General features: G+C 28.5%; 1 protein-coding gene across 2 annotated transcripts in view; it reads right to left on the reverse strand.

Annotated features, from left to right (window-relative positions):
• Positions 1–7,607: 7,607 nt before the first annotated feature.
• LOC107437025 (alpha-1A adrenergic receptor-like) overlaps positions 7,608–26,864 on the reverse strand; it is a 61,097-nt gene continuing 41,840 nt past the window's right edge. For both annotated transcript variants that reach the window (XM_021148720.4, XM_016048889.4), the window contains one exon: positions 7,608–9,282. In XM_021148720.4, the coding sequence (XP_021004379.1) occupies positions 8,807–9,282 (476 nt within the window). In that variant the 3' untranslated portion in view covers positions 7,608–8,806. The remainder of the gene's footprint in view (positions 9,283–26,864) is intronic.

Below are 26,864 nucleotides of genomic sequence, written 5' to 3' on the forward strand. Positions count from 1 at the left end.
AAAAACTCAACTTGTTTGCAGCTCTATAACTGCACTAATGATAACTACACATGTAGATAATTATTTACATTGAATAATGTGCAACTCTGTATATTTCTCATTTAATAAAACCATTGACATTTCCAAGCAAATACGTAAAAATTAATTAAAAAGTTATTAATAAAACGTGAGGAAATCATTTCTATAAAAATAAAAAAATGCACTTTTGTTTTAAGTAAATGAACAAGAGGTGTCTTAAATGAAAAATTACTAAAACTATGTACAAAAAGTATTTCCAAAATTATATTTAGTGAATATTTGATCAATTTAAATGAATACTAGTCCATGATATTTTAAAACAACTGTTTTGAGTCGGATTAAAATTAAAAAAAGAGTGCACAAATGAACAATTAAAATAACTCTAGCTGATGATATTAAAATGGTTATATGTATAGGAAACCTTTTTTCAACCCATTAATACCCAGCTGCAAAATGTGTTCTGTGAAGTGAAAATACATATTTGTTTCTACCAAAAAGACTTCCTACCACTTTATCTTTAAAGAAGCACTATACTTTGACTTTAGATATAAATATTTATACATTGAGAAAAAAAGTATGGTAAAAATCATCAGAATATGGCAAAATTTACCGTGTTTCTGACTGTATGAGAACACCAAAATACTTGGTAATTTTACCAAAGCGTTTTGGTAATGAGTTTGGCAAAATTAGCAAAAATATTGTTTTATGATACGTTCCTGAGAAGATTTGGTAAATGTGGTAAAATTTGATAATTTTATCATGATACCTTAGCATGGCACAAAAACTCTATATTCCGTTAAATTTACTTTTCAGTTTATATTTTTTACTAAATGTGTGGTAATAAGAATTATAATTTTGAAAACTGGTATTTCCGGTAAACCGTTATCATATGAACGGAAAAATTACCAAATGAATGGTTTGCATACTGTATATTTTGAGTTTCATTACCAGAATTATGTTTCGTTTTTACCAAAAATGTCATTACCATATAACACGGTACTTCTTTCTCTTTGTATTATTAATATATCATAGAACTATCCTGTTCTTGCAAAATTTATTCTAATAATAAACACATGTGCTACCACTTCTTTCTTTTTTAATAAAATATTTTAAAAGAACGCTAGGTAAAAATGGGTTAAAAATAAATGTAATACTAATAGGTTTCCAGACACAAGGTCACATTTAGTGACTCATAACGAAGACTAATAACATATGTAAAGCCTAAATTGTCCTGATTTAATCTACTTTTCCAAATCCTCTAAATGAAGCAGAAATTAAAACATAATTTTGGTTTTAATTCTCCAAATTTGTATTTATTGCTTAAAAAATATGTATACAAATTTTTACAAGAATCAAAATAATCTCAGATTTTATTTTTTTAATGCAGTGTGTTTAAGATTACTTGTTATTTATTAATTAATAACTCATACAACATTTAATGGCTAATAACTAAACTTAATAATAAAACACTTGCGATAATTGATAATTAAATTAATAAATTCATTTCAAAAGTGTTAGAAATATTGAATGAAAAAATGATCTAAAAGTGCTATTATGCAGAAGAGACCTGCTTTATTAGGCCTATTCCGATTGTATAATATATTTTTCATTTTTAAATTATGTTGCATAATATGAAACTGGAAAAGTTATTATACATTTAAAACATTTTTGAGCGGTATTCTAAAACTACAGTGAGGGGCACTTATATGGAAATATGGACAAAAATTGTTATAACGGAGAATATCAGAAAATCCCCTTTATTTAAATTAAGATGAACAGTAGAACTTTTCCTGATGAACAGTAGAACTTTTATCTGTGCCTTTTCACAAAATTGTTATGGAATAACGTAACTATTTTACAAATTCCAGCAAAGAAATTTACTCTCTTAACTGAAAATTATCTTTTTTATTGCAATAACGTTTTGCAATGTTTATTGCAATAACGTAAAGTTGGAAATTTACGTACGATACATTTGCTTTGAAAACGTTTTTCTATCAGTTTTGAACACTTACACCTTTTGAACACAGAAACACTTGCCTCTTTTAGAAAAATTGACAATTTTGTTTAGCCCGCCTACGTACTTGTAGTATAGATATTTATCTTCACCTTAAAAAAATATTTAAATTTTTACGCTATTTCAAAAACTAGATTTAATATAATTTTGATTCATTTGAATAATTTTTGTTATGAGGGTTGTTTTGCATGCATGTATGTATAGAAATAATTTCTTTTCCTATAAGATGTTTTAAGTGATATAACATTTTTGATATGGTTAATTTTGTATTTGCTAAAGAATGTTAATTTCATTTCCCTTCTAAAAGTAAGTAAAATTTGGGGTAATGTAAAGGAAAATGTCGTGAAAAATGTTTACAAATGCAATAAATATTCAGTAGAAAATACAAAATTATTCTTTTCCGTTATGGTATAAAAATTATTTCCACTTCTCAAACTATAAAAGTTTTATCAAATTTGAAGAAAAAAAAATTAAATTAGAGTTATAAACAGAAAGAATTATATGTTTAGAATAAAAAGTTTTACTTACGTTTTTAAAAATGTATTGTTTTCAAAATACTACTTATTGCTACATTTCTATATTTAGGAAATCGAGCAAAATTTATTAAATTGAACTGCCATGTGGAAGTCCACAGAAATGATAATAACAGAGACAACATTTTGAATAACATAAAGTAAATAATTGTACAGCACAAAAATAATGACCAGTAAAAAAAGAATGCTATTGACACTTAATAAAGTTAATTGATGTTAGAAAAAATAGATATATTAAACATATCTTTTGACTAACAATACACAAGTACTTGATATTACAACACATGAATACACATATACATAAACATATATGGTAGTTGACACAGCCTATATAGGCTAAAAAATTGTGTGATATCTAGATCAAGGTTTTTCTAAACATTTCCGTCCGAAGTAAAATTTTAATGTTCATTCATACTAATAATTTCATTAATGTAAATTTTTTTATTTGATGCTCATAACGTTCTGAATGCATCTGAAATATAACTTTCTAGCATCGAAATAAATTTTTAAAAATTTCTCATGATTGAGTATACATTTTAATACGAGTATATGAACGTCAACATTAAGAGAACTTTTCGATAAGGATATTTATTAGAACATTAAGAATAAATAAAAAGAAAATGAAGAAAAATGCAAATTCAGGACATAAAAAAGAATTTCAGACCACATGGATACATAATAACATTTAGTATAGTGTCCCTTAACTAGACTATTTAAACCACAAAAAACATGCAAACAAACTCTTCATTTTCCTTGAAGAAAGCTTTGCAACTATGGCTTTTATAGTTGTATTATTTAAAAATAACTTGATGCTTCACGATTTTATTTAGTATGAATGGATTTCTAGTAGATTCATGAGTGTGAATACTTTTTTCATTCAAATAAACCAACTATAAAAGTATAATTTTTCTGTTAAAAATAATTGTTATGGTTAAAATTGTATACACAAAACATTTTTTACTAGATTTTTAATGGGAAAATGTGTCTTAAGAAGAATTTCTTGACGATCGCTAAAACATCTCATTCTTCCACCAAACGCAATTGCCTTTTGAACACAATTCATTAATAGTAACTACAGAAATCTTAGATCTGAATTATATGTATAAAACATATATAAAAAACATAATTAAATAAAATAATAAGAGATATTTATTTTTGGACTTAATGCTCCAATATTGATTAGTAGTGATTAACATTAGTTGCTTTTAAAGGTACTTTGGTTTTTCTAATTCATGTCGCAATTTTTCAACATTAATTAAAATAATAATGCTTAATGTCGAGAAATAGAACGGAAAATTACCAAAAAAAAGTGCTTCGAAACATTTGGTATTATTTGAAAAAGTTGGAAAATATTTAAAATTTCAGACCGCAATACAAAATTAAAAAAAAAATAGTAAAATCTGAAAAAATAAAAATAATCTAGTTCAATAGCTAAATTCATGTTTTTATGTCCAAAACTTTAAAAAAAACTGCGTACTTAAATGAATTTGCAATCCAAAAAATTCCTGCCAGCTCTTATTGTATTTTTCAATCGTCCTTATAGAAGGACCAAGGGCACTAATAGATTAAAAAATAATTTTAATTTTCTTAATTTATGTGTTTATGAACAAAACTTTAAGAAAAGGATACCTTAAATAAATTTTAAATCTATAAAAAAATCATGCAAGAATTTATTGCGTATTTTAAACCATCCCTATAAAGGGACCTAGGGCAGTAATGGGTTAAAAATATTTTTACTCCTTCAGAACATCTCACCAATACCAAAAAAAAAAAAAGAAAAAAAAGAAAAAACCTTTTAGCAAAATTTTTACTTTAAATCCTCTGAACTTCCTTTTTTCTTAAAAGAAAAAAAATGTGATAAAAAGAAGAGAAAAAAAACGTAGAAAAAATAAATTTTTCCCAAATTTGGCAACACAGGATAGTAAAAAAGAAGTAATTTGTTTCACCTAGGTGTCATTAAAAAAATTAATAAAATGCAAAAATATTTTAATAATATTATCACAAAAATATTCCACAAATACAATAGACATTCACATATACCTTCTCATACACTGTGCTTAGTTAGGTTGTTTTTATAGAAAAATAAGAGAATTTTTAACTCTTGTATAAAACTAATTTTTAACTGCACTAAGATTAAATCATTAGAGTTAAATATCTGAGTGCATGTAATAATTTTGTCACACAAGTTGTAAAATCAAAGACAATGAAAGCATCTTAAAGAATAACTGATTTTAATCTTCTTTTAAATCTAATATATTTTGCATATATTATCCTAAAATTTTATTTAACTCTTAAACTAATGCTATTGATTACTACCTTAGTACAAAACTTTAAAATTTCAAACAATGTTACAAACTTATTTGAATATATCAGTTTATTAAATATTTTAAAAAATATCAAAGCCAAAAATTAAAATTAATGGTGTGTTGAATTTACCGAATAATTCAAGGAATTTTAGAGAAAGTTGGTTTTTTTATCTGAACTTTACTAAAATTACTCAAGTATCATGAATAATGCAATTTATTATATATATAAAAAAGTGTGCACAGTGCATATTCCTAAAATCGAACACATAAATAAAGGAATCGGCACTGAATAGGTTTTGGACATTTTTTTTAATAAAAAATGTCCTCTAAATGTATTTATATTTTAAATCCACTATTTTTTTAAAAATAATTTATTAAAAAAATAGTTTTCAGAAATAATATTTCAAAAAATAAATATTCAGTACATTAAAAAATAAATGGAAAAATCAGAAGTTGTCAGAAATTAATAAAAATATCGTTTGATATGAGCTGTACAGAAAGTATAGCAGAATTTTGATGAATCAAGAAAATTAATTCTTCAACAATTTTTAACTGCCAACATTTCTTACTCGTTTGTGTGTTCTAGAAAACATTTTCACGCAAACTGTTAATGGGGGTGGCATTTTCGTCTAAACTTAGACATTAAAAAAAATTTATAAATAGAAGGAAAAAAATCAGCAAAATCTGTAAAGGTGTCATGGATTGTATTTTTCTTTTAAATTATGTTACATTGCTTCAAATTCTTTTGGTTCCAGAAAAAAACTCTTATATATTGTACTACTTTTAAAATAATTTCATGATTATTTTCTCAATTAGGAAGATGCTCTCCTTCAACGAAGACGCTCTACAACTTTAGGGTCTATATAATTCTATCTTAAATTATAGGCGTAATTAGTCAGCTTTTTCTCTCTTGCTGTTAACTCAGGCTTGCGTTTTTAACCTCAAACATATTCATTTTTGAACACTTTCATCCATTTTTTAAAAAAAAACTTCGCGTTTTTAACCTACAGGCGTAGCTAGAGGGAGCAGAATGGAACATATTTTCCCGGGAAAATTTTATGGGGAATCAAAATTCATGAGAAATTATTAAAAATAAATTCTAGATTTTTTTTTAAATAGCCCTAGTTTTGTTTGCAAATTTATTGCCCCATTGCTTCTTCAAATGTTTAACAGATTAACATAAAAATTGAACAGGATGTCTTTTATTATTGTAGTTTGCTTTGCACATAGGTCTTTTTATAATTGATTTTAACAAATTGGAGATACCCCTTATAATTGCCTTGATAATAAACTTATCATTTAATGAGTTAAAGACAGTAAACGTGATCAAAAATATTTAAGTGTATTAGAAGTTGCATTATTATCATGCCCTGTTATATTTTAAATCGAATGGAAAATTTTATGAGTTATCAAATTACTTTGTCTAAAATCATTAAAGTTGCAAAATTTTATTTAATGTGAAATTTAACATTCTAGCGTGAAGTGCGGTGGATTTCAGTTTTGGTATAAATAGCCTTAAAATGGTCACGAAAAATCCCCTTAAATTTGACAAATTGATAATATTGGTGAATCACTATTTATTGAAGGTCTGAAAACCTTCAGAATTTCAAATATTCTTCAATAGTTTGGGTTTGTGAATGATTAAATAATATTTGTAATAATTTTCTTTAGGTTCCAATCTTTGAATAGCAATAAGTTTCATGTTAACAAAAACAGATATAATTTCTTCTTAATAGATGATTTATGCTAATTTTGAAAGCATAAAAATTTTTATTAAAAAAATGAAGAATAATTTTTTAATTTCTCTATAAATATCCTTAAATTTGAAATGAAATCCATATCATAGTTATTCTGATTTCATTTAGAAGACGATTTCAATATCCTAAATAAATAATTTATATTCATCTGATATCAAAATAATTTTTTATAATAAAATTAAAAAATTTTAAAAATGTTTCAATTGGCATCGTTAGATTCAAATTAAAGTGTAACGATGAATTACTCAAAATTCAATCGTAGATCATTTATATTTACATGATATTTTAAATATTTTCATTAAAAACTTAAAATAATTTATATTGGCATTATAGCATTCAAATTAAAATGAAAAATCAATGATTTTATTTTAAAGAAGATTTCAGTTACTTAAAGTGATAACTCAAATTGATTTTGCTTACGAATACCTTTTATTTAAAAAGAAGTAAAAATAATTTGCATTTTTTAGTGCCATTTTTATATTTAAATTAAAATACAAATATAAATCGTTTAATTTCGTAGAATATTTTAATCGTTTAAAAGGATAATTTATATTTATTTGTCATAATGATATTTTTTTTAAATAAAATTAAAAATAATGTACAAATTTCCCGTGTTATAGTGAAATGATTAAACTTTTAAATTTTACTTAGAAAATTTATTGATTAAGTAATGTAAAATGTAATTTTAAAAAGAAACTCTCAACTCAAAAGCAATTTAAACTGCAATTATCTTGATAAAATTTTATAAAAGAATTTTATAAAGCTTGATCTGTTATTGCAGCAAGTACAGATCACAAAATATTGCACATAATTATTATATTTGAGACCATGGAAAACAAATGTTAACGTTTAATTTAAAAATGTATAAGACGTAAAAAATTTGATTTTAAAAAAATGCTTAAGTATTTTGAATGAAAACAAACCCATCAAAATTTTCCCAATTTCAATAACTTTCATAATAATTTTTATTTGAACAAAATTTTTTTTTATTTGTATATTTTGGAGACATTGGTAATTTTCGATTATTCTGTTCCTTGATTAGAAAATATTATGTATGGGTATGGGTTTTAGCTAAGTGTATGCTAAATGTATATGTTTTAGCTAAGATTTTATATTTTATTTGTTGAGAGACAAATAATGGATCATGCAAGTAAAAAAATTGGTTTATCTAATGAAACCATTAAGAAGAATTCTATTCAATACTATTCCACATGAAAATTTTTTTACACAATGTTTGATAAGGGACATTCCAATTATATTAGAGAAAAAAAAGCGGTTGCAAAAGACTTCAATAAATGTACGGTAAAATTTCTCATGTTCTAAAAAATTTGCAAAAATTTTTTTTCAAGTCAACCATATATTTTTAGACACCATATTTGAAAAACTAATGGGAAAAAGTAAGCTCGTTTGGGAGTATTTTATAAAAACACACGAAATTAAAATTATAATTGGCAGACAACTAATATTTAAACTTATTTTAGAATATTTGTTCTAGATTCATGCTTAAGAATGAAATTTAGAAACGACTTCGGTTTTTATGTAGAAGACAATATATATTGAGGTGTTTGTTAGAAAGTTTATCGTCATGCACATTGCTATTAAATGCTAATCACAATACTCATTTTACTCTTACATGCATCTAACACACATAATACACTATACGCTTATAAACAGAAGATAATTCGTGGCTACACACTTATAAGTGTCACGTTACGTGCTAAGTGCGTTCAAAAACAAAAATAAACAATTTAAAATAAATTTAGGATTTTAAAATATATACGACATGTAATTTCACACTCATGACTAAAAGGTTGTGTCCATGCTTCAACTACACATTATGTGAGACCACATTTAAAACATTAAGTTTGAAGACAAAAATAAAATCAATAAAAAAAATAAGACGAGGGAAAGTGTGTGGAGGGCAGCATGTGATAAAGCACGTGAGCAGCTTTTGATACAAAACATCCGCAACAGTAGGTGGTACAACACTGCTCTAACCGATAGTGCCCAGCGTGGCGAAGCTGACGCTTCAATTCTTGGTCTAAACCAAGAAATTGATAGGCCAAGGAGCCGCTTTTCACCAGCAAATGATTCACTACTACATCATCATCGCCAAGAAGTGAAACGAGCAACGGCTCATCAAAAAGAGAACACACCTGACATCATGTGGCCGAAATGTCACTCCGAACTGCCCATCACTGTGCAATCGGTGTCAGTACCGGATCCAGCTCGAATCACAGAATTCACTCTCTTGATGGCTTCTGCAATGGTTGGTGCGGAAATACTGTGGTAAGCTGGTGGTAAATCATCATCGAGATTATTTTCATTGATACTTCCTGGTGACTCGCTATCCAGTGAATATTGGGGTTGAATAAGGGGTGGAATCTTTGTCACATCAAAAGTCATCTTCTCAGAATCTTTTTTGTCAGATCGGCGAGTACTTCGAAGAGTGAAGTTGATGGTTCGGGCACGGAATGACTGCAGATCTCGGTCAGATCCAAGAACAGTGCAGTGTAATACCTGACGGAATGCCCTCTTGAAGTCTCGACTCGAACAAGCGTAGATTATGGGGTTCAAACAGCTGTTCACGTACCCGGTCCAGAAGAAAATATCAAAGAGCAATTGAGGAATGTAACATTGGCGGCAAAGGGTACCTGAAAAATTAAAAAAATAAGACAGTCAGAACTTTTTTTATAAACCTTTAAAGACAATTTTTACATTTTTACAATTTCTATTCAATTGACTCTAAATTTTTTTTTAAATTTAAATTTTAATTTCTACGTACTTAAGTTGGCAGTGTTGCAGAAACTAGAGTATGTAATTTTGTGCCAATGAAGTAAAGTTCTCGGCAATTGTGATGTTTATTATGAAGGGATAGAGATATTCAAGATGACGTCACTTGAATGCATCTTTTAATCAAGCAATACTTGATTGCAACAATAGAGAATGAGTAAAAATGCCTTAATAATCAAAAGACACAAACAATTGACAGACTTTTAGAAGCAATTGATCTAGTTCACCCCTTCACAGAATAGACATGCCGTAATTGTGGGCTTGTATTTTTAAAATCGTGAGCTATTTTTTTATATTAATTATAGAATTTCAGCCAGCTATTTGTATTAATTTTTTGAGACAGTTGTATTCCATTTTCAAAAGCAATTTAAAATTAACGAAATAGAAAGTAGAAATAAGGTGAACAGAAAATATTTAAAGTGATGAGATTTGCTTAAGGTGAAAATAATAGTATTATTTTTTCTTTTTAAGGCAAGTTATTTAGTAAGTATTATTCAATAATGTTTTTAAAGAGATAATTTTACGTTATAAATAATAAAATAAATTTATATTTCATACTTCATTTAAAATATAAAATTTTTTAAAAGGAAATAATCAAAAAATTTAAAATAATTTTTACTATCGATATTTACTGTTAAATTTTAGTTTTAAGATACCAAGTATAGTAGCTATGTCTATTTTTGTTTTCCTTATTACAAAGATAGCAAATAAATGCAACGTATCTCAATGGACGACCGATTTACATTGCCAATCAATTAAAATCTGCCAAAGTAAGCTAACGCGAAATATAGACCGCTTTCTGAACTAAATATCACAACCCCTTCTTCTTTAGTTTTCATCATCAAACAAGAGATACATTTTTGTATCACACGGTTTTATTTCGAAAATAAAATTTTAAAATAAATCAAAGTGTATCATAGCGTATGTAAACAACTTTTTTAGAGGGTGCTCACTAAAAATCACATTTAATAAATATTATTAGAATCCCTATCAAAAATGAAAGCTAAAAAGTATACATATTGGGAGTCACAAATTAACCTTTAAACTTGAAAAAAAAGAAAAAAAACGATTTACAAATCTGTCAAAACACAGTACCGAAAGATAGGCGTAATAAACAGCAAGGCAGGTTTGATTACGTGAGAGAACAGTGAGGAGTTGAAAGATGGTTATTAGAAACACCTTTCATGCATCTCTGTTTTAATGTTTATTACATTTGCCATTATGTAAATTTTTAAGCGAAATTTTTTTTTAACATCCCATGAAAAACATTTAATCTTCTTGATGATTTACATGCAGTATTATTGACTTAGTTACAAATTAAATAACTAATTGCGTTCATATTGAAATTGTTCATATTGTGATGAAAGCAATCATAAAATTTAGAAATTTCTTAAACATGAATTCAATGCATATTTTGCAGCAGTAAATAAAATTGAAATTTATAATTTTAAGTCTGTGCAATAAATAATCATATACAGTAGTAATCAAGCTTTTCTGCACTCGAATATTTTTGGATTATAGTAAATCTAGTTCTGAATCTATTTAGATGATTATAAGTTCTTATAACACGGAGGAAAAAAATTTGGTAAAATTACAGTTCTGTGTGGTAATGGCGTTTCTTATACCCCCCCTAATTCTGGTTAATGAAATCAACCATATTTAAATTATTCATTTGGAAATTTTTCTGTTCATAGTAATGGTTTACTGGAAATTCTGGTTGTCAAAGTTTTAGTTTTATTTCCACACTTTCGATAACAATTCATGTGTGAAAAGTAAATTTAATATAATAAATGGTTTTATGCCATACTCTAAGGTATAATAAAAAATTCCAAATTTTACCATATTTACCAAATTCTATCACATATTATGAAACCATATTTTATTATTAATTTTGTCAAAGCGCTAAAAATTAACGAACTTTTTGGTGTTCCCATAGAGTCAGAAACATGGTAATTTTTATCATATTCTGCTAGTTTTGACTTTTTAAATTTTTTTAGTGATGATAACGCTAGAAAATCCAAAGACATGTTTTTTAAAAAGCAATAGCATTTAAATAAATTTAAACGACATTTATATATATTTTCTATTCAATGCATGGTGTAGCAATTGAAAAAAAAGTATAAATATTCTAAAATATTTCAAAAAATAAATTTAATATAAATATTTCTAATAATTAAAGTAATATTTATGTACCCCGTTGTACATTAATAGTACTTTAATTTACGATAAAAATCTGAAAGCTTATATAGATCAAGACGGAAAAGCTGGTAAGTAAATAATTTTATTATAGAATTTTTTGGGGAAATCTAAAATATGACTACCAAGATTTTTTTTAAACATTTCTAAAACATATATAAGGCTGTTTTGAGAAAAGTAAACAGTCATGAATAGTTAAGAAAAGCTAATTTAACTTGTCGAAAAAACCAGTTACAAATGAAATATTATACTTTTTTTCATCTCACTTTCAGCCGAAGAAGATACCAACTCCTCAAGTTTGTTTCAATTTTGTTCCTTTGAATGTTTCAATTTAAAATGGATTTCTCGCAAATCTACATTTTTTAAGACAAAATTTTAAAAGATTTTATGTTCTTCATCACAATTAAGAAAGTTACAAATAATTAAATTTTTACCCACAATTATTTATCAGCCATTAAGTATTGTATTAAAATTCAGTGTTATGTATTATAGTATAATCTTTGAACAGTAACAATTATCAAGTAATAATAAAAAATATTTTACAGGCCTATCGAAATTATGCATTTATAATTCAATGCAGATTAAATATTCGTGAACATTTTGTTTATCAAGATTTCTAATCAATATAAGTCTATAAATTAAATTTTCAGCATCTGAATTAATGTTTGCATTAAACACGAAATCTTAAATTAAAATACGCCCTGTTTGAATTAAGAAGCAATGATCACATTGATCTTTTATTGACATTAGCGCCATCTAGTAAGTGCTACAACTACATCATTTTAATTTCTCCCCCTTGTTTTGGAAAAGTCTCTGAGAAAGTCTTTTCAACCCTCAAGTGCGATTTCTGGTTAAGATTCACTCTATAGATATTAGAACTGAATTTACAAGATTTAACTTTGAAAACGGTTCATATTTTTAATGTTAAAACTTATATTTATTTATATTATTATATATTATAAATCAACTTTGTTAATTCAAGATAAAAAATATTTAAGCATACATTTCCTTTCATTTTATTTTCATTTAAACAATAGCAATCCAGGGTTTAGTTTCGGTTTGGGTGGGCTTGGCACTTATTTTAGAAGTATTATTTTATTTAAAAAAATACTTCTAGCTAAGATAGAATAAAAATTTAAGCGCCATTTTTTCCGGAAAAATTCCATTTTAAGAATCTGCAAAAAAATTAAAAATACGTTTTTAGTCGATTTACGTGCACCTACCCTCTTAAGCATACAGTCCCTAGCCAAATTATTAGACGCACTGTAGTTTTTTAATAACTACATGCTTTGCACGATTTTATATGCTATACTTTTATATTTAAACATACATGTATTGGGTTTTTATTCAGGATATTTCTTATATACTTCCTATTGATATTTTTAATGCATTACATTACAATATTAGCCAATTAATACACGATCGTAAACAAGTGCAAACCGGTTTCAGTCGTAAGTCTCGCAGTTCTACTATGCAGTTATTTGGGTGCAGTGTTTAAATAATCAATTAGAACATGGGTAAAAAGGTAACCATGTAAAAAAGCTCTCGTGAATGCTAAAATATTTTCAAACATCAGGAAAATTGAAGGTTATCGTACAACGAAGAAAATTGAGTCCAAAACGAAGAAAAGATGCGGCAGAATCTTATAGTGGGTCTAATAATTTGGACTGTATATTTTATTATAGCTTTAAATAAAAGAGCATCTTCCGACAAAAGTGGAAGGTTTAGCAGCTTTGTTCAAGCGTATTAAAAGATCCAATGCTATTTATTTCCAATTATGGTTATTATTTTTACCTATCTCGTTTAAATTTCAACTGTTTTAGAACCTGCCTACATTAAAAAAACAACAACAATCAGTCAGGAATTTTCTTTTATATCAAGAGCCCTTTTTAAAGACCCATCTTGCTTCATAATTTAAAAAAATGACTCAATGTAATTAGTATGAAAAAATATTTTCTTTAGACTTATCATCAATGGCTCGACAGCCCAGGTTGGGCCCTGGAATTCTCAACAAGTTTTTTCCATGCTAACCTTTTTCCTGCTCGTGTTTTCCAGTTTTTGAGATCAAAAGGTCTTTTTCTAGGCCATCTATCCATCTCAAATTCGGCCTGCCTTTTTCTTCGTGTGCCAACTGGTCTGGCATTGAAAACTCTTTTTGTGGTACGCTCTTCATCCATTCTGATAACGTGGCCATTTTATTCTTTGTCGTTTAATAAAGTTCATCACATGCGTGATAATGCTCTAGATTTGATCTTCTAATCCAAGCCACTAACTATTTTTTTGAATTCCACCGAAAATACTTCTCAAGATCTTTTAGATTTATCAGGCACAGAATAAAACACTTTTTTAAAGATACAAAAAGAATTTTAACTTTTGTTAACATCATGTTTACGATAAATAAGAAAAAACACAAAATTTCGTTGTTAACAATTTAATTGCTATAAAGATTAAATTTGTAACAACGAAATTTTGTGTTTTTTCTTTTCTTGTTCTTTGAAAAAACAAGTTATTTCGGATATTACTAATGCCAAAAACTTTTTGTGTTTAACAGCAAAATACTTCGTAAGTTTTCACTGCGAAATCGGTTTAATAACCTGTTTTCAGTGAATTTCTATCAATATTTTATTCTTGCTTTTCTTTTCGTGTTCTTAGGAAAAAAAAGTTATTTCGGATATTACTACTGTTAAAAACTTTTCGTGTTTAGCAACAAAATACTTTGTAAGTTTTCACTGCGAAATCGATTTAACAACCTGTTTTTCAGTGAATTTCTATCAATATTTTATTCTTGCTTTTCTTTTCGTGTTCTTAGGAAAAAAAAGTTATTTCGGATATTACTAATGTCAAAAACTTTTCGTGTTTAACAACAAAATACTTCGTAAGTTTTCACTTCGAAATCGGTTTAACAACCTGTTTTTCAGTGAATTTCTATCAATATTTTTTGAGTACTTTAAATAACGGTAATAGTTCTTCGATTACACAAAATCAGACATTTTATTTACTAGAGGACATGGGCATACACTGAGAAAAAAGAACGGTCAAAACTACCAGAATATGGTAAAATTTACCGTGTTTTTGGCTCAATTGAAACAGCAAAAATCTCTTGAGTTCTTGAGTTTTTCTTACCGAAACGCTTTGTTAATAATTTTGGTAAAATTAACAATAAAATATTATTTTATAATATGCGATAAAATTTGGTCATTTTATCATGGCAATTCAGAGCCAGGCATAAAAAATTCATTTGGTTAAATTTACGTTTCAGTTTTGTATATTTTACCAAATGTGTGGTAATAAGAACTATTATTTTAAAAAACCGAATTTCCTGTTAACTAATAATCCTCTCCATGTATCATATGAAGGGAAAAATTACTTAATGGTTTAAATACCGTATATTTACCTACTTATTATGTTTTATTTTATTCTAATCAGAATTACCACGCAATATGGTAATTTTACCTTTCACTGTGTAATTTCTTCTCTAAATCACTTTTGAAACCTAGAAAGTTTTAAAGCGTCTCTCCCATTGCGGGGGTGGAATCTATCACTTAGCTTAGAATCGCTCACTTACAGAACTGATATTCAGTGGAAGTTTAAGAATTATTTTTAGCAAAAGTATAACTAACAAAATTTATTGATAAGTTTTTTAAAGGATATCATTTCAACGAGCGTCTTTTATGACAACACTTTATTTTGTTTAAAATATTACACCTACTCATCATTTCCAACGAGAACTTTTTAATGGTAGCTTCTTAGGAAATCTAACGGTGGATAAAAATAATAAAAAATGCTTAATAAAAATAAACGCTTAAACACATAATATTTTAACGATGAGATTTAATGAAATGAAAACAATATCAGAGAGAATGCAAATCTAATAGTATGAGAAATCATAATATCTTTGGTGATTACTTTAAAATCTCGTGAAATCTATGCATTTTTCACGAAAATCAATTTGTTTCTATTTTTCCCGAGAACCTCGGTAACTCAGTTGACTCATCAGTCACTTACTGAGGTCACCCAGGTTCGAATCCCTGCTATGGCTGGTAGATACGAATTCTGCTCCAGGCTCTCACTTACCACAGACGTAAAAGAATCCTCAATGGTACGTTTTCGTGGAAGGTCAAACCGTGTGAGGTTTTTGTGGTTTTCCTCTCCATGTAACGCAAATGGGGATTAGTTCTATCCAAGAAAGTCTTCAACGAATGCTGGTTTGTCCCAATTCTTGCTCCGGGAGTTACGATGTTTTCTGGATTGAGTTCATAGTTACAAGGTTACAAATAGTTACTACTGATAGGCAAGATTAGGAATAGTTGAAAACGTTTTGAATAGTATGATATACAAACTTTTATATAATTTTAAACTGTTTAGTTTTAAATGTCAAAATACTACATTTTAACGGAATATATCTAATAGCTCTTGAGAAAGGAAAATTAAAAAATGCTGTTTTTTTTTCAAAAAATTGTAATTCAGAAACTATTCGGTCAATTTCATATTTTACCATTTAAAATATTGCATAATTAAAATTGATGCAAATTTTTTTTTATGTTACAATTCAAAGCCTTTTTTTTGATGAAAATTTTTAAATAAAATATTAAAACTTATTTTTAACTTGGAAATATCGCCGTGAAAAAAAGAATGTTGAAACAGTTAAGGAAAAGTTTTCGTTTGAAAATTTATAGTGATGCATAGTTATAATAGTATCCTAATAAAAAATGCGGAAATTTTTGTAACAGAACCTGCGTTAAAATAGTCATCAAGTACTGACAAGGACCAGGCAATGAAATGCCAAAAACTAAGATATAAGAATGTTATAAGAATATTGTTTTGGAGGCTATATATTCTTTAAAAACTGCTTCTAATATATGATAGTTTTCCCAAAATAAGACAAAATACTCAAAAAGGGAAATTAACAATAAGGGGCTTAAATTTTCAACTGATTTCCGGACAAAACTCTCAGTCAAAAATTTAAATCCCTTGAAAAACAGCATGTCTTTGTGTCTGATTTCATAATTTCATTAATAGTTAGTATATATATATATATATATATATATATATATATATATATATATATATATATATATATATATATATATATATATATATAAACACCGAAGAGCCATTTTATGACCACCCTCCATCTCTATAACAATGGGCTCGCCCAGGTTTTCATGGTTTCTCCCCCAGGAACAATGTCTTCATGGGGCACATTAGGACCCATAGTCCTCATAGAACAATCCCTGACGTCTGTAAGCTACTTGAACATAGTTGTACACCAGGTTCACCCATCCATGGCAATAGTCTTTCTTGCGGGGGATGGTGTTTACCAGCAGGATAATGCACCATGTCATTAGGGTCGAATCGTCGAGGAACATTCCAGTGACTTTCAAGTCATGTCTTGGCGCCCCCAAATTCACCTGATCTTAATCCAATAGAGCATTTGGGGTCCTACTTGGAAAACTAGATTCGTGCTGCCACGCTACCCCTCGCAATGTGCGGGAATTGTAGGACCAGTTGGTGAACGCTTGGCACCAGATACCTCAGACTACCTATCAGCGCTTTGTGGAATCAATGCCACGGCGGGGGCTAGCAGTTTTGAGGGCTAAAGGTGGCCCTACATGTTATTAGCAGGGTGGTCATAATGTAATGGCTCTTCGGTATATATATATATATATATATATATATATATATATATATATATATATATATATATATATATATATATATATATATATATATATATTGGTTCACTGTACGATAATTATTTATTCATTTCAAAAATGATTGGTCACAATTTGCTCACTTAATTATAAGTTTGTGATCCCTAATGTGCATTGTTTTATGACCGTAAATACATGAAATACGTTTTTATACGTAATTATTAAGTGTTATATTATCCACAATTTCACGTTCTTACTTCGGAGACATGGAAAGATCCAAATTAAAGACGCTACTTCTTTTTACATGTATAACAATAAGAAACAGAATAACACGAATTAGGGTAAGAGTGAATCAAAGAATGAGGAAATCAAGAATGTTTTATTTCTAGAATACTTTAAGAAGAAAATGAAAGAAATAAGGGTAAAGTTGATGTTTAGAAGCACTTTCAATTTTGAATTTGAAAATGACACTCAAACTTGTTCTGACGTTTTTAATTTCCCTTAGTAAAATCCCCCGATAGATTAAAGGCAGTGATTATGGAACACCCTCTACACGCTCTAGATATGACAAATAATCTTACAAATAATGCCTTTTTGCTTGTAGTGTCTAAAGCAGGGATGGGCAAACTTTTTTGGTCGTGGGCCAAAAATCTAGAAAAAAAAGTTTGGTGGGCAGAGTAAAAACTTCTGAAATAAAATAAAGTCAATTCATCATTGAGTGCATGTCACTGTACATCAACTTTGCGTTTTTTAGTTGCCATTTTGGGATAAAAATTTTTTACAAATAATTCAAAAAGGTAGTAGCTATTTTATACATTTAATAATTTCACCATTATTTACAATGACGTTGCATGTGTGCAACCTTTCCATACGCAGTAAATTATGTTAGAACTCGAGCCGGCAGAAAAATCAGTTCGTTGGAACTTAAAACGCGTAGTCAGCCTCATGTGAAGTACAATTCACCTATATTAGATTCCATATGTCTGCTCCTCGCGAAAGACAAATACTAGTTGGAGCTAATCTACAGCTATTCTATAAAGAACTTTTGCTTTCAACATTTTACCAGTTAAAGCTGTTTGTGCTAACTATTTTAATTAATTTATGTTTTGTAGAACAAAAATAGAGAAAGTGAAAAGGTCATCAGTACTTTGTTAAAAAAGAAATCAACAAAAATAGTTTTAAACAAAGTAGATATATTCGCCACTGATCGACCAGTTAAAATTCTGTCCGCGGGCCGGATAAAATCTTCCGGCGGGCCACAGTTGGCCCGCGGGCCGTAGTTTCCCCATCCTTGGTCTAAAGCTTTATTTATGTTTGAGAAAGTAAAAACAGGTGGAGGGGAGACCGACTTGCACACTAAAAACGAACAATTTAGCTTCTTTGTAGATCTTAAAAAAAAAAAATTCTTACATTTTGCTAAAATGTTCTGCAAAAATGTTTTATATTCTACTTTTTATAGAAAATGAAACACTCTGAACTTGTCCAGTCGTTAATTAGGCAACGAGTGATGGGCGGAACCTTTTAACTTTATGGTTTTTAAATTTTGTACTTGCTAGGAACTAGGTTCAACCTATTATGTGCCGAATTTTTCTCTTTCTTGAGTGAAGAAGAAAATCTCGTAGAGATATTGAAAGCGGTTTCTTTTGATGTTAGTTGAGAATGAGCCAAATATTTACGTTTTGGCTTTAAGGTCGGTTAACAGCTAATTTTACTAGTTTTCTACTTCTTAAAATAAAAATTTAAAAAAAAGAAGAAATAACGAGCTCAAAAAATCACATGCTATAAAAATCAAGTGCGAATTTCTGCAGGAAATCCTATAAAATACATACCCTTTTGCGAACCACTTTGGCTCGTTTAATAAAATCCTCTTAATGATAACCATAGATTTGCTGGTATAACTTATTTATTTCATGAATCTGGGTCATATAATTATTTACAATAAGATACAAAAATATATATGAACTGCAGAATAGAATATTCCGGAGCTCTACTGCTCCCTTCTCTTTCACTATATCCAGTCTCTCCGATCATTGTATTCCATCCTTTCTCATAGTCAATAACCAAAAAATCCTCTTTCTTACAGGAAAAAGTCCTTCGCTCCATCCCCAATGCAGGGGAACGACACTTCCTGTGTCCCTTACCCTCAGGTCAGGAGTGAATCAAATGCGCGGGATTATTAGGTAAACCAAATTTATTTTAAAGAGGTACGTACCTTAATAATCCTTCCCATTGTTAAAGACCTTTCTATTTTTTAATACGCAAGGAGTGTAAGCTTGGGATTTTTCCAGTTTAATAATTAATACGAGATAAAGTTACAAAGACTGTATAGAGATGAGGAAGCGTTTCATCGTTTTCAATTGTTAAAAAATGTGTATTTTATAAAATGGAGGTGAGAGGAGAGAAAAGATGGCCAAATTTTATGCACCTTCAGAAAAATCACTTAACATCTCGAAGTTCAATTTTTGCTTCTGAAAACGAGTACTACTCAGATTATTTGACACAAATTTGGTCTGTTTTGGTTCACCTGGGATTTGATTCCCCATGCTAAGGGCTGGGGGTCTGATCAGACTGCACTTTCTTGTCGTAGTTATTCAAAATACCCTCGAATGTAATGCCACCAGATTCGTGAATTTCAGACTCTGAAAGCGTTTAACGATTAGGGTTGAGCGATTTGGGTCCCTGGTAATGAAGTCTGGGGATTACTTCCTCCCTCAACTCTCAGCCAGCATTGTTTTAAGATCGTCATTAATGATGAATCCCAAGCAGCCACCAATAGCCCATTAGTGTAGTTCCAGTGTGAAGTTAACTACTAAACCAAACGTAGATCTTTTGATTTTTTTCTCGCTGCTGTTCGCCATTTTTGTGTTGAGTATAGTACGGTTTTTTCCCTCATCATACATGAATGCAATGCTGAAAGGATATTTAGAAAAAAATTATTTTTTCTGCAAGACCGTTAAAAATCGTATGATAGAGTATCATGAAAGACGTTTTACGAGCTCGTATGTAAATATTTGACAGTTCTTTTTGTTTACCTTCTAGCAGACGTAGAATTTATAGAAATTCAATTTTGGAGCAATTGATGAATCACTTGTATGAATAGATGCCTCTGTATAATGTAGGAGTAATATAAGTCTTTTTAAAACTTAATTTTTCTTATAAGCTTGCAAATTGATTAAGATTTAGGGTCGTATGGGATATGTTATCATAACCCAGTATTTTTAATTTGATTTTATCTACTTTTTCTTTGATTTCTAAGTATGATTTTTTACTAAACCTTTTCAACGAAGAAAAAACTTTATTAGGTTGCGTTCCTTTTTGAATAATGGAAGGTCGAAATTAGAAATTGTTTGTGGCCAAGAACGCGTGTTTGATGTCGTGTGGCAAGGTTCAAGGAAAGGCTTTTAAACTGCACCACTCAGCTAAGGGGCTAGGGATTTACTAAACAAAGCACAATTTACCGACTCTATAACCTTAAGTTCAATAATTCCACAAACTCTTCAAAACGTCCTCTTTTTCATTTTAATTCTTCGGCCTTTCAGTCTCTTTTTCTCCGACATACCTTATTACTTTTTGTAATTTTAATTTTTGAGCTAATTTCATATTACCCTCCTTCTCTAATAAAATTTGTTTTAAACAATCCCTAGCACAGAGCATGAAATTTCAGTTCTAAAGTTATTAGCCAGATTAAAAATTTTGATCGCCACTATTTTCACGAAAACTAGGAACAATTTCTAAAATGTTAACAGATGTAGTATAAAAAAATTTTGGTGTCCGAAACTATAAAAAAATGTAGTAACAAAAAAATGGAAACACATTAATTTTAAAATAATTATAACATTAACTTAAATTAAGGTTCCCGAAAGGTTTAAATGGTTGCAATATGGTGCACATATCATTAAAAGTAATTAAAATAAGAAAAAATATCCTAAAATATCAGAAACCATCTGTTAGTTGCAGGCCTAAAGTAAAGCACTCAGTCTCGTTACTCTGAGAGTTTTACTTTAGGCCTGCAATTAACAGATGGTTTCTGATGTTTTAGGATATTTTTTCTTATTAAATTAATTAAAATAAGAACAAATTTTAGAAAGCATTTGTTAATTGCAGGCTTAAAGTCAAACTCTGTCATACTTAGAGTCAAATCATTGATTTACTTGAGTTAAATTATGTTACACTGGAGTCAATCTTTATTACTCTGCATATTGCTTTCATGATTTTTCGCCTTTCAATATCCAGCCCTGTTTTTACCAGCGTCATACACATGTGTATCAAACTCTTGAGATCCCTTTATGTGCATCTGCCAAGGTTTAATTGAGAGAATACTTTACAAAACAGAAAATAACAAAAAAATGGATCCTTACACAAGTTAATATTAATTAATAAATAAGAACCTCCTAACCATACAAGTATTAAAATTACCATAACAAAAAATACTTTAAAACACTAAAATTAATCATTAATATGGTTAAAGTAATAAATCTGTTTGTTATTAATAATAACCGTGATTATTATTAATAAAACCCTCGTTTTTTGGTAAATGTGATAAATTATGAACATTAATCACATTAACCGGTTATTACTGACTATTGCCAATGAACTTTGGTCTATGTGATTAATTAGGCATAATTCATTGATGAATTAATTTTAATGCAATTTTTATATGCTGTGATAATAAATCTATCTTTGTAGAAATTAGTTGAGTCGAAAAAGATTACGAGAAGTATGGATATTTATTTGTCTTCCAATTTTAGCAACTTTAAGAGTTAAATTCTTTTATATCGTCATATTTATTAATGAATGTTAATTTTTAAAATCGGTAATTAATTTTAATAATAAATAAGTTTTAATATAGTTATAAAAGACTAATTAAAATATTAGTTTTCGGAATATGGCTATTATTAATAATATTTTTAATAATCGGATTAATCAAGGGTAGTGAGAACAATTGTTCGGTTTGCGCTACTCTAATGTTTTCTTAAAGGTAAAGTACCACTGCCCGATACATATTTCCTTAGTATTCCCGACACTGGCGTTTTTAAAGTTAACTGTTAATGCCCGGTATACATTTGACCTGTATACCCTGCACTGATGTTTTTTAAGGATAAGTGTCCCTGCCAGGTATACATTTGCTCGGTGTATCCCTCCCTGATGTTTTTTTAAGGTTAGGTACCACTGCTCGGTACACATTTGCCTGGTATACCCTACTCTGTGTTTTTTTTAAAGGATAAGTGCCAAAAAACGTAAAAAGAATTAAAACCGCCTACCACAATTGTATGACAAATAAACAACGTTCAAAGATATGACTTATTTCGCATAATCAGTTTAAGTATCTATTACAATGCATATGACCTATGAGCATTTCAGAAATCACGCATTTTTTGTTTTCAATTTGCTCTGGCGAATCAAAAATCACTCCACAGAATTTTCTTGCTTCCCTCAACGTTGATTGATGGATGTGCTATCATCCACATGTAAGAATGATTGGGTTCGCGGATCTTATTTATTGTGATTCTGACATTCCATCGACATCAACCATTTTCCAAGAGTCTCGATAGATGGTAGTATTTGGCCCAAAAAACATAAAATATCCATACAATATCTAAACTATATTAGATAAATATTTGTAGTTTTCGGGAAATTACTTCAGAATTTTTTTTTTCATGAAGAAATTAAGTTCATTAAAATATTTTCATTGTTACAATATGAAATAAAAATATAATACCTAATATGAAATCAAAATAGATATTAAATTTTTTTTGGTTGGAATATCTGTCAAATATCACTAAATGATATTAATCGCTAATATTAATTGGATATTGGAGAGGAAGTCAGTCAAAGTCAACACGTACGGAAGTAAAAATGAGTATGGTATGCAGATCACTTATCATCAAGATCATATAGAATTGAGATTGTTTAACATTGACGAAACATTTTTCCTTCAGAAAACAATGCATTTAAATTAAGTTCATAAAAGGTAACTTTATTTTTCAACTAATGAATTATAAATAGGCAATTTTACAAATTTTTAAATAATTGTCTTCCGCACAAATATTTTTGTTACATTTAAGACAAATAAAAAAAAATTATTCATATTTTTAAGCTCATTTAGTTCTATATTCTGATCTTAAATTATAAAAGAATATTCTTTCTTATTCGGAAATTTTTTTCCCTTAAAATATCATTCACACGTCCTGTTTTATATTTATTTGTTCTAGAGAATTTATTACAAAAATCAAAATTGATCTCTCTTCAATTTTCCTCTTAGAACTAATGTGAATGTATGAAGAACATTAATAACAGAAATAATAAAATCAATCTCAGACATGGAATAATATTTTGCCCCATGCACTTCTCCTACTTTTATTTACAGTGCATCAACGCATATGCTTCAAAAAATTGCATACCTTACTATTCGAGATTTTTTGATAAATATTGAAATGATGAAAAAATAAATTATTTTTTGAAAAATGTTTGGGATCAGGAATTCTTTAATTTGCATAACTAATTGCAAAGTAATGACAAAAAAAGCAGAATTAAAACTTTTGACTCTCTCTTGGACACCATTTTCCAGATTGCGGTTTAAATTACGGGGGTCAGAAATCTGAATCCATCGATAAAAGATATGCTTATTTTGAGAAATTGCTTGTTTGAGTTTCAATTTTTGAGCAATTTTGACGATATAATTATAATGTATATGAAAATTGGATCATTTAATCGAAAATTATTGAGAATTGTATCTATCTAATGCAAATCTTTTTCTTATTAGCTTACTTCACTCAGTTGTATAAATGTCATATTTTTACATTTTTACTTTATGAAAAAATTTGTTTCTAAGTTTTTAATTTCAACACATCTGTAAGTGATCAATTCATCAATTGTAATTATTGATATTTCTTTTGGAATAAACAATAGAATGAATTTTAAACCTTCGCTCAAAGTTCTTAAGCGTTTGCATAAATTTAAATAGAAAAAAGAAGCATTTTTTTCTTTTCTTCGTTTTGATATTTTATAAAATAATTATTTTACTAGAAATGGAGCAAATTTTTCAAAATCGAGCCATCATCACGTGAGCTAATTTTCATTTAAAAACTCAAACTGTTAGAACTAGAAGATCCTCGTTGTGTAGTGGCTTTCAGGGTAGTTTTATATCTCTCGTTACTTAAAAGAAGTTACTCTAAACGAAGAAACACTAAAAAACTATCGGATGAAAAAATACATCAATTAAGTAGAAAAGTTAGTACAGAAACAATAAAAATACATATTATTCTTATGAAATTATTGAATCAGTTGGATGTGGCAATAAAATGAAAGTGGTAAATAATAATTAAGAGGCAAGAAGTGTGAAAATTATGACATTTTGTCTTTAGATGTTTTATTTAATACACGTTTTTAACATTAATTTTAGTTATAAAATTCCTTGTATCTACCAAGAAAACTATGATCGTAATGTACCAATGGGACACAACGCGAATTCTTTCAATATTTAATAACTACTGACAATTGCTGAGTTATATGAATTGAAGAAATTAAAAACTTTGGAGTTTAAACAGTTCATGAAATATTAAGAGAATCAACAGATTATGAATTAAGTTTATGTAATGTTCGCTATGCTTGCCCTCAATGTCCATGATATGGCACCGTCGAAATCTGCATAATTCGCCTCCGTTGCAAGTTAAGAAAAGAGCATTGCGGTATAGGAATCAAGTAATCATCTGCGACTGCATATAGTCCCGTTTAATTCAGCTATTAAATTAAATAATTATGCTTTCAAAACTCTATAAAGGTTTTTAAACTCGTTAGATAGAAATTTAGTTTGTGCTATTTTCTTATAAGCAAGAATGAATGGTTTAAGTATGCATGTTTTGGGTTTTATTACCAGAATAATTTTTTTTAAGCAGACATAATTCTTTTTCTCGGTAGAACACAGTGGATGCTCCACGAAGGCAGCGGTTACAAAATATTTTCAGAATCATTGTCGAAAATGAAGACCAAAAAATAAATACAAATAAACATTGAAGTGAGAAAAATCACCGAAACAAAAAGGCTGTAGTGAGTGTACGAAACGCCGAGACACATTTGTTTGTCGAAGTGGGAAAAAAAGGAGCTGAAAGTCGCTTGTTAGAAATACCTTCTAGTGATAACCGGCTATCAAGCAGGTTCTGATGTTCCGAAAATATACTTTCTTTCATTGTGAGTTTCACATTTTGCTATTTTTTTTCCTCACTTAAATTCACTGTTTCTGAATGTGTATTCATTTGCGATAAGGAATCTAAAAGATTCATTATAGATGATCTTTATCTAGCACCTCCTTATGTTTTTATTTGTAACTGCAATTTTTCTACGCAGTTTTTAATTTCATCACGATTTTTAAAGAATAAAAAGCAGATAAATCAATTCAAATGGAATTTCAGAAACTGAAAACTTAATTTGCATCATAATATTAATTTTATACGTAATATTTTATGTTTTTTTTCTTTTATAACTGTTGTTGAACAGCCGACCCACTTTTTGAATTTACGACTACTAGTGTACAAATCCACAGCCTTGTAATTTTGAGCCAATCCAGAAGACAAAGAAATTCCTGGATCAGCACCCCCAGAGGTATGATTTGTTATGGGAACATGGAGGACTTTGCGACCCAACAGATTTAACGTGCATCAGTCACCATTTACTGAACGGGGATTATTCGGCCTGCGAGGATCGAATCCACGACCTCTTCGACATGGGCCCAGTGCCCTACCAAACCCAGCCCTTTATACGTAATATCAAAGATTAACATATTGGGAGTAAATTAACACTTTGTGGTCTGCTCCTAGTAACCAAAGCTTTTTTACCATTCGAATCGCATATCTATCAGCGAACCATACTGATCTTAAAAAATATTTTTTTTCTCCATGATTTTCAAATTATGTTTATCCCATAAATAGTAACAAAACTGCGAGTAATGAATAAACCATTTAAATCAGTTTGTTAATAACATTATAAAACTGCGAGTAATGTATAAACTGTCTAATAAGTCTGTCATGAATCTTATTATAAAACAGTGACAAGTCAGTTGGAAAATTGAAGTGACAACAAATTGTCATCAAATGCGGGGAAAAAATTCCCATATTAACTGCTACTTCACTTCTAAAGATTTTTTAAATCAAATTACACATTTTAGCTATTAATATATTGTAGAAATCACGATTGTGTTAAGAGTATTAATTTTCATTGATAACTACTATACTGTTACGCTTTTTTATAAAAAAAACTAACTAAATTATCACTACCTTTAAAAGAGATTATGAAAAAAAAATCAAAAGTGTGTTATGTCATTATTTCCAAATAAATACAAAATAATATCTTTTCGGATAGATAAATTGGTCTTGACGAAATTCTTTTAATGTAATAAAAGAAAGAATAGGCTAAATTTAGCTGACAGAAATGAAAAGAAGAAGAAAAAGCTATCTAAGTCAAAGAAACAAGATATCTATATAGATATATATTTAGCTATGGCTTCTTTTTATTTTCAAATCATTATCGTAAATGTTGCAAAACAACATATTCATTTAGTAAAGCAAAGCTGCTTCTCCATTTTCATTCTAAACATAATA

The sequence above is a fragment of the Parasteatoda tepidariorum genome, chromosome 11 (assembly GCF_982258835.1).
Source record: "Parasteatoda tepidariorum strain Cologne lab strain chromosome 11, Ptep-v5.0, whole genome shotgun sequence".
Taxonomy (NCBI): domain Eukaryota; kingdom Metazoa; phylum Arthropoda; class Arachnida; order Araneae; family Theridiidae; genus Parasteatoda; species Parasteatoda tepidariorum.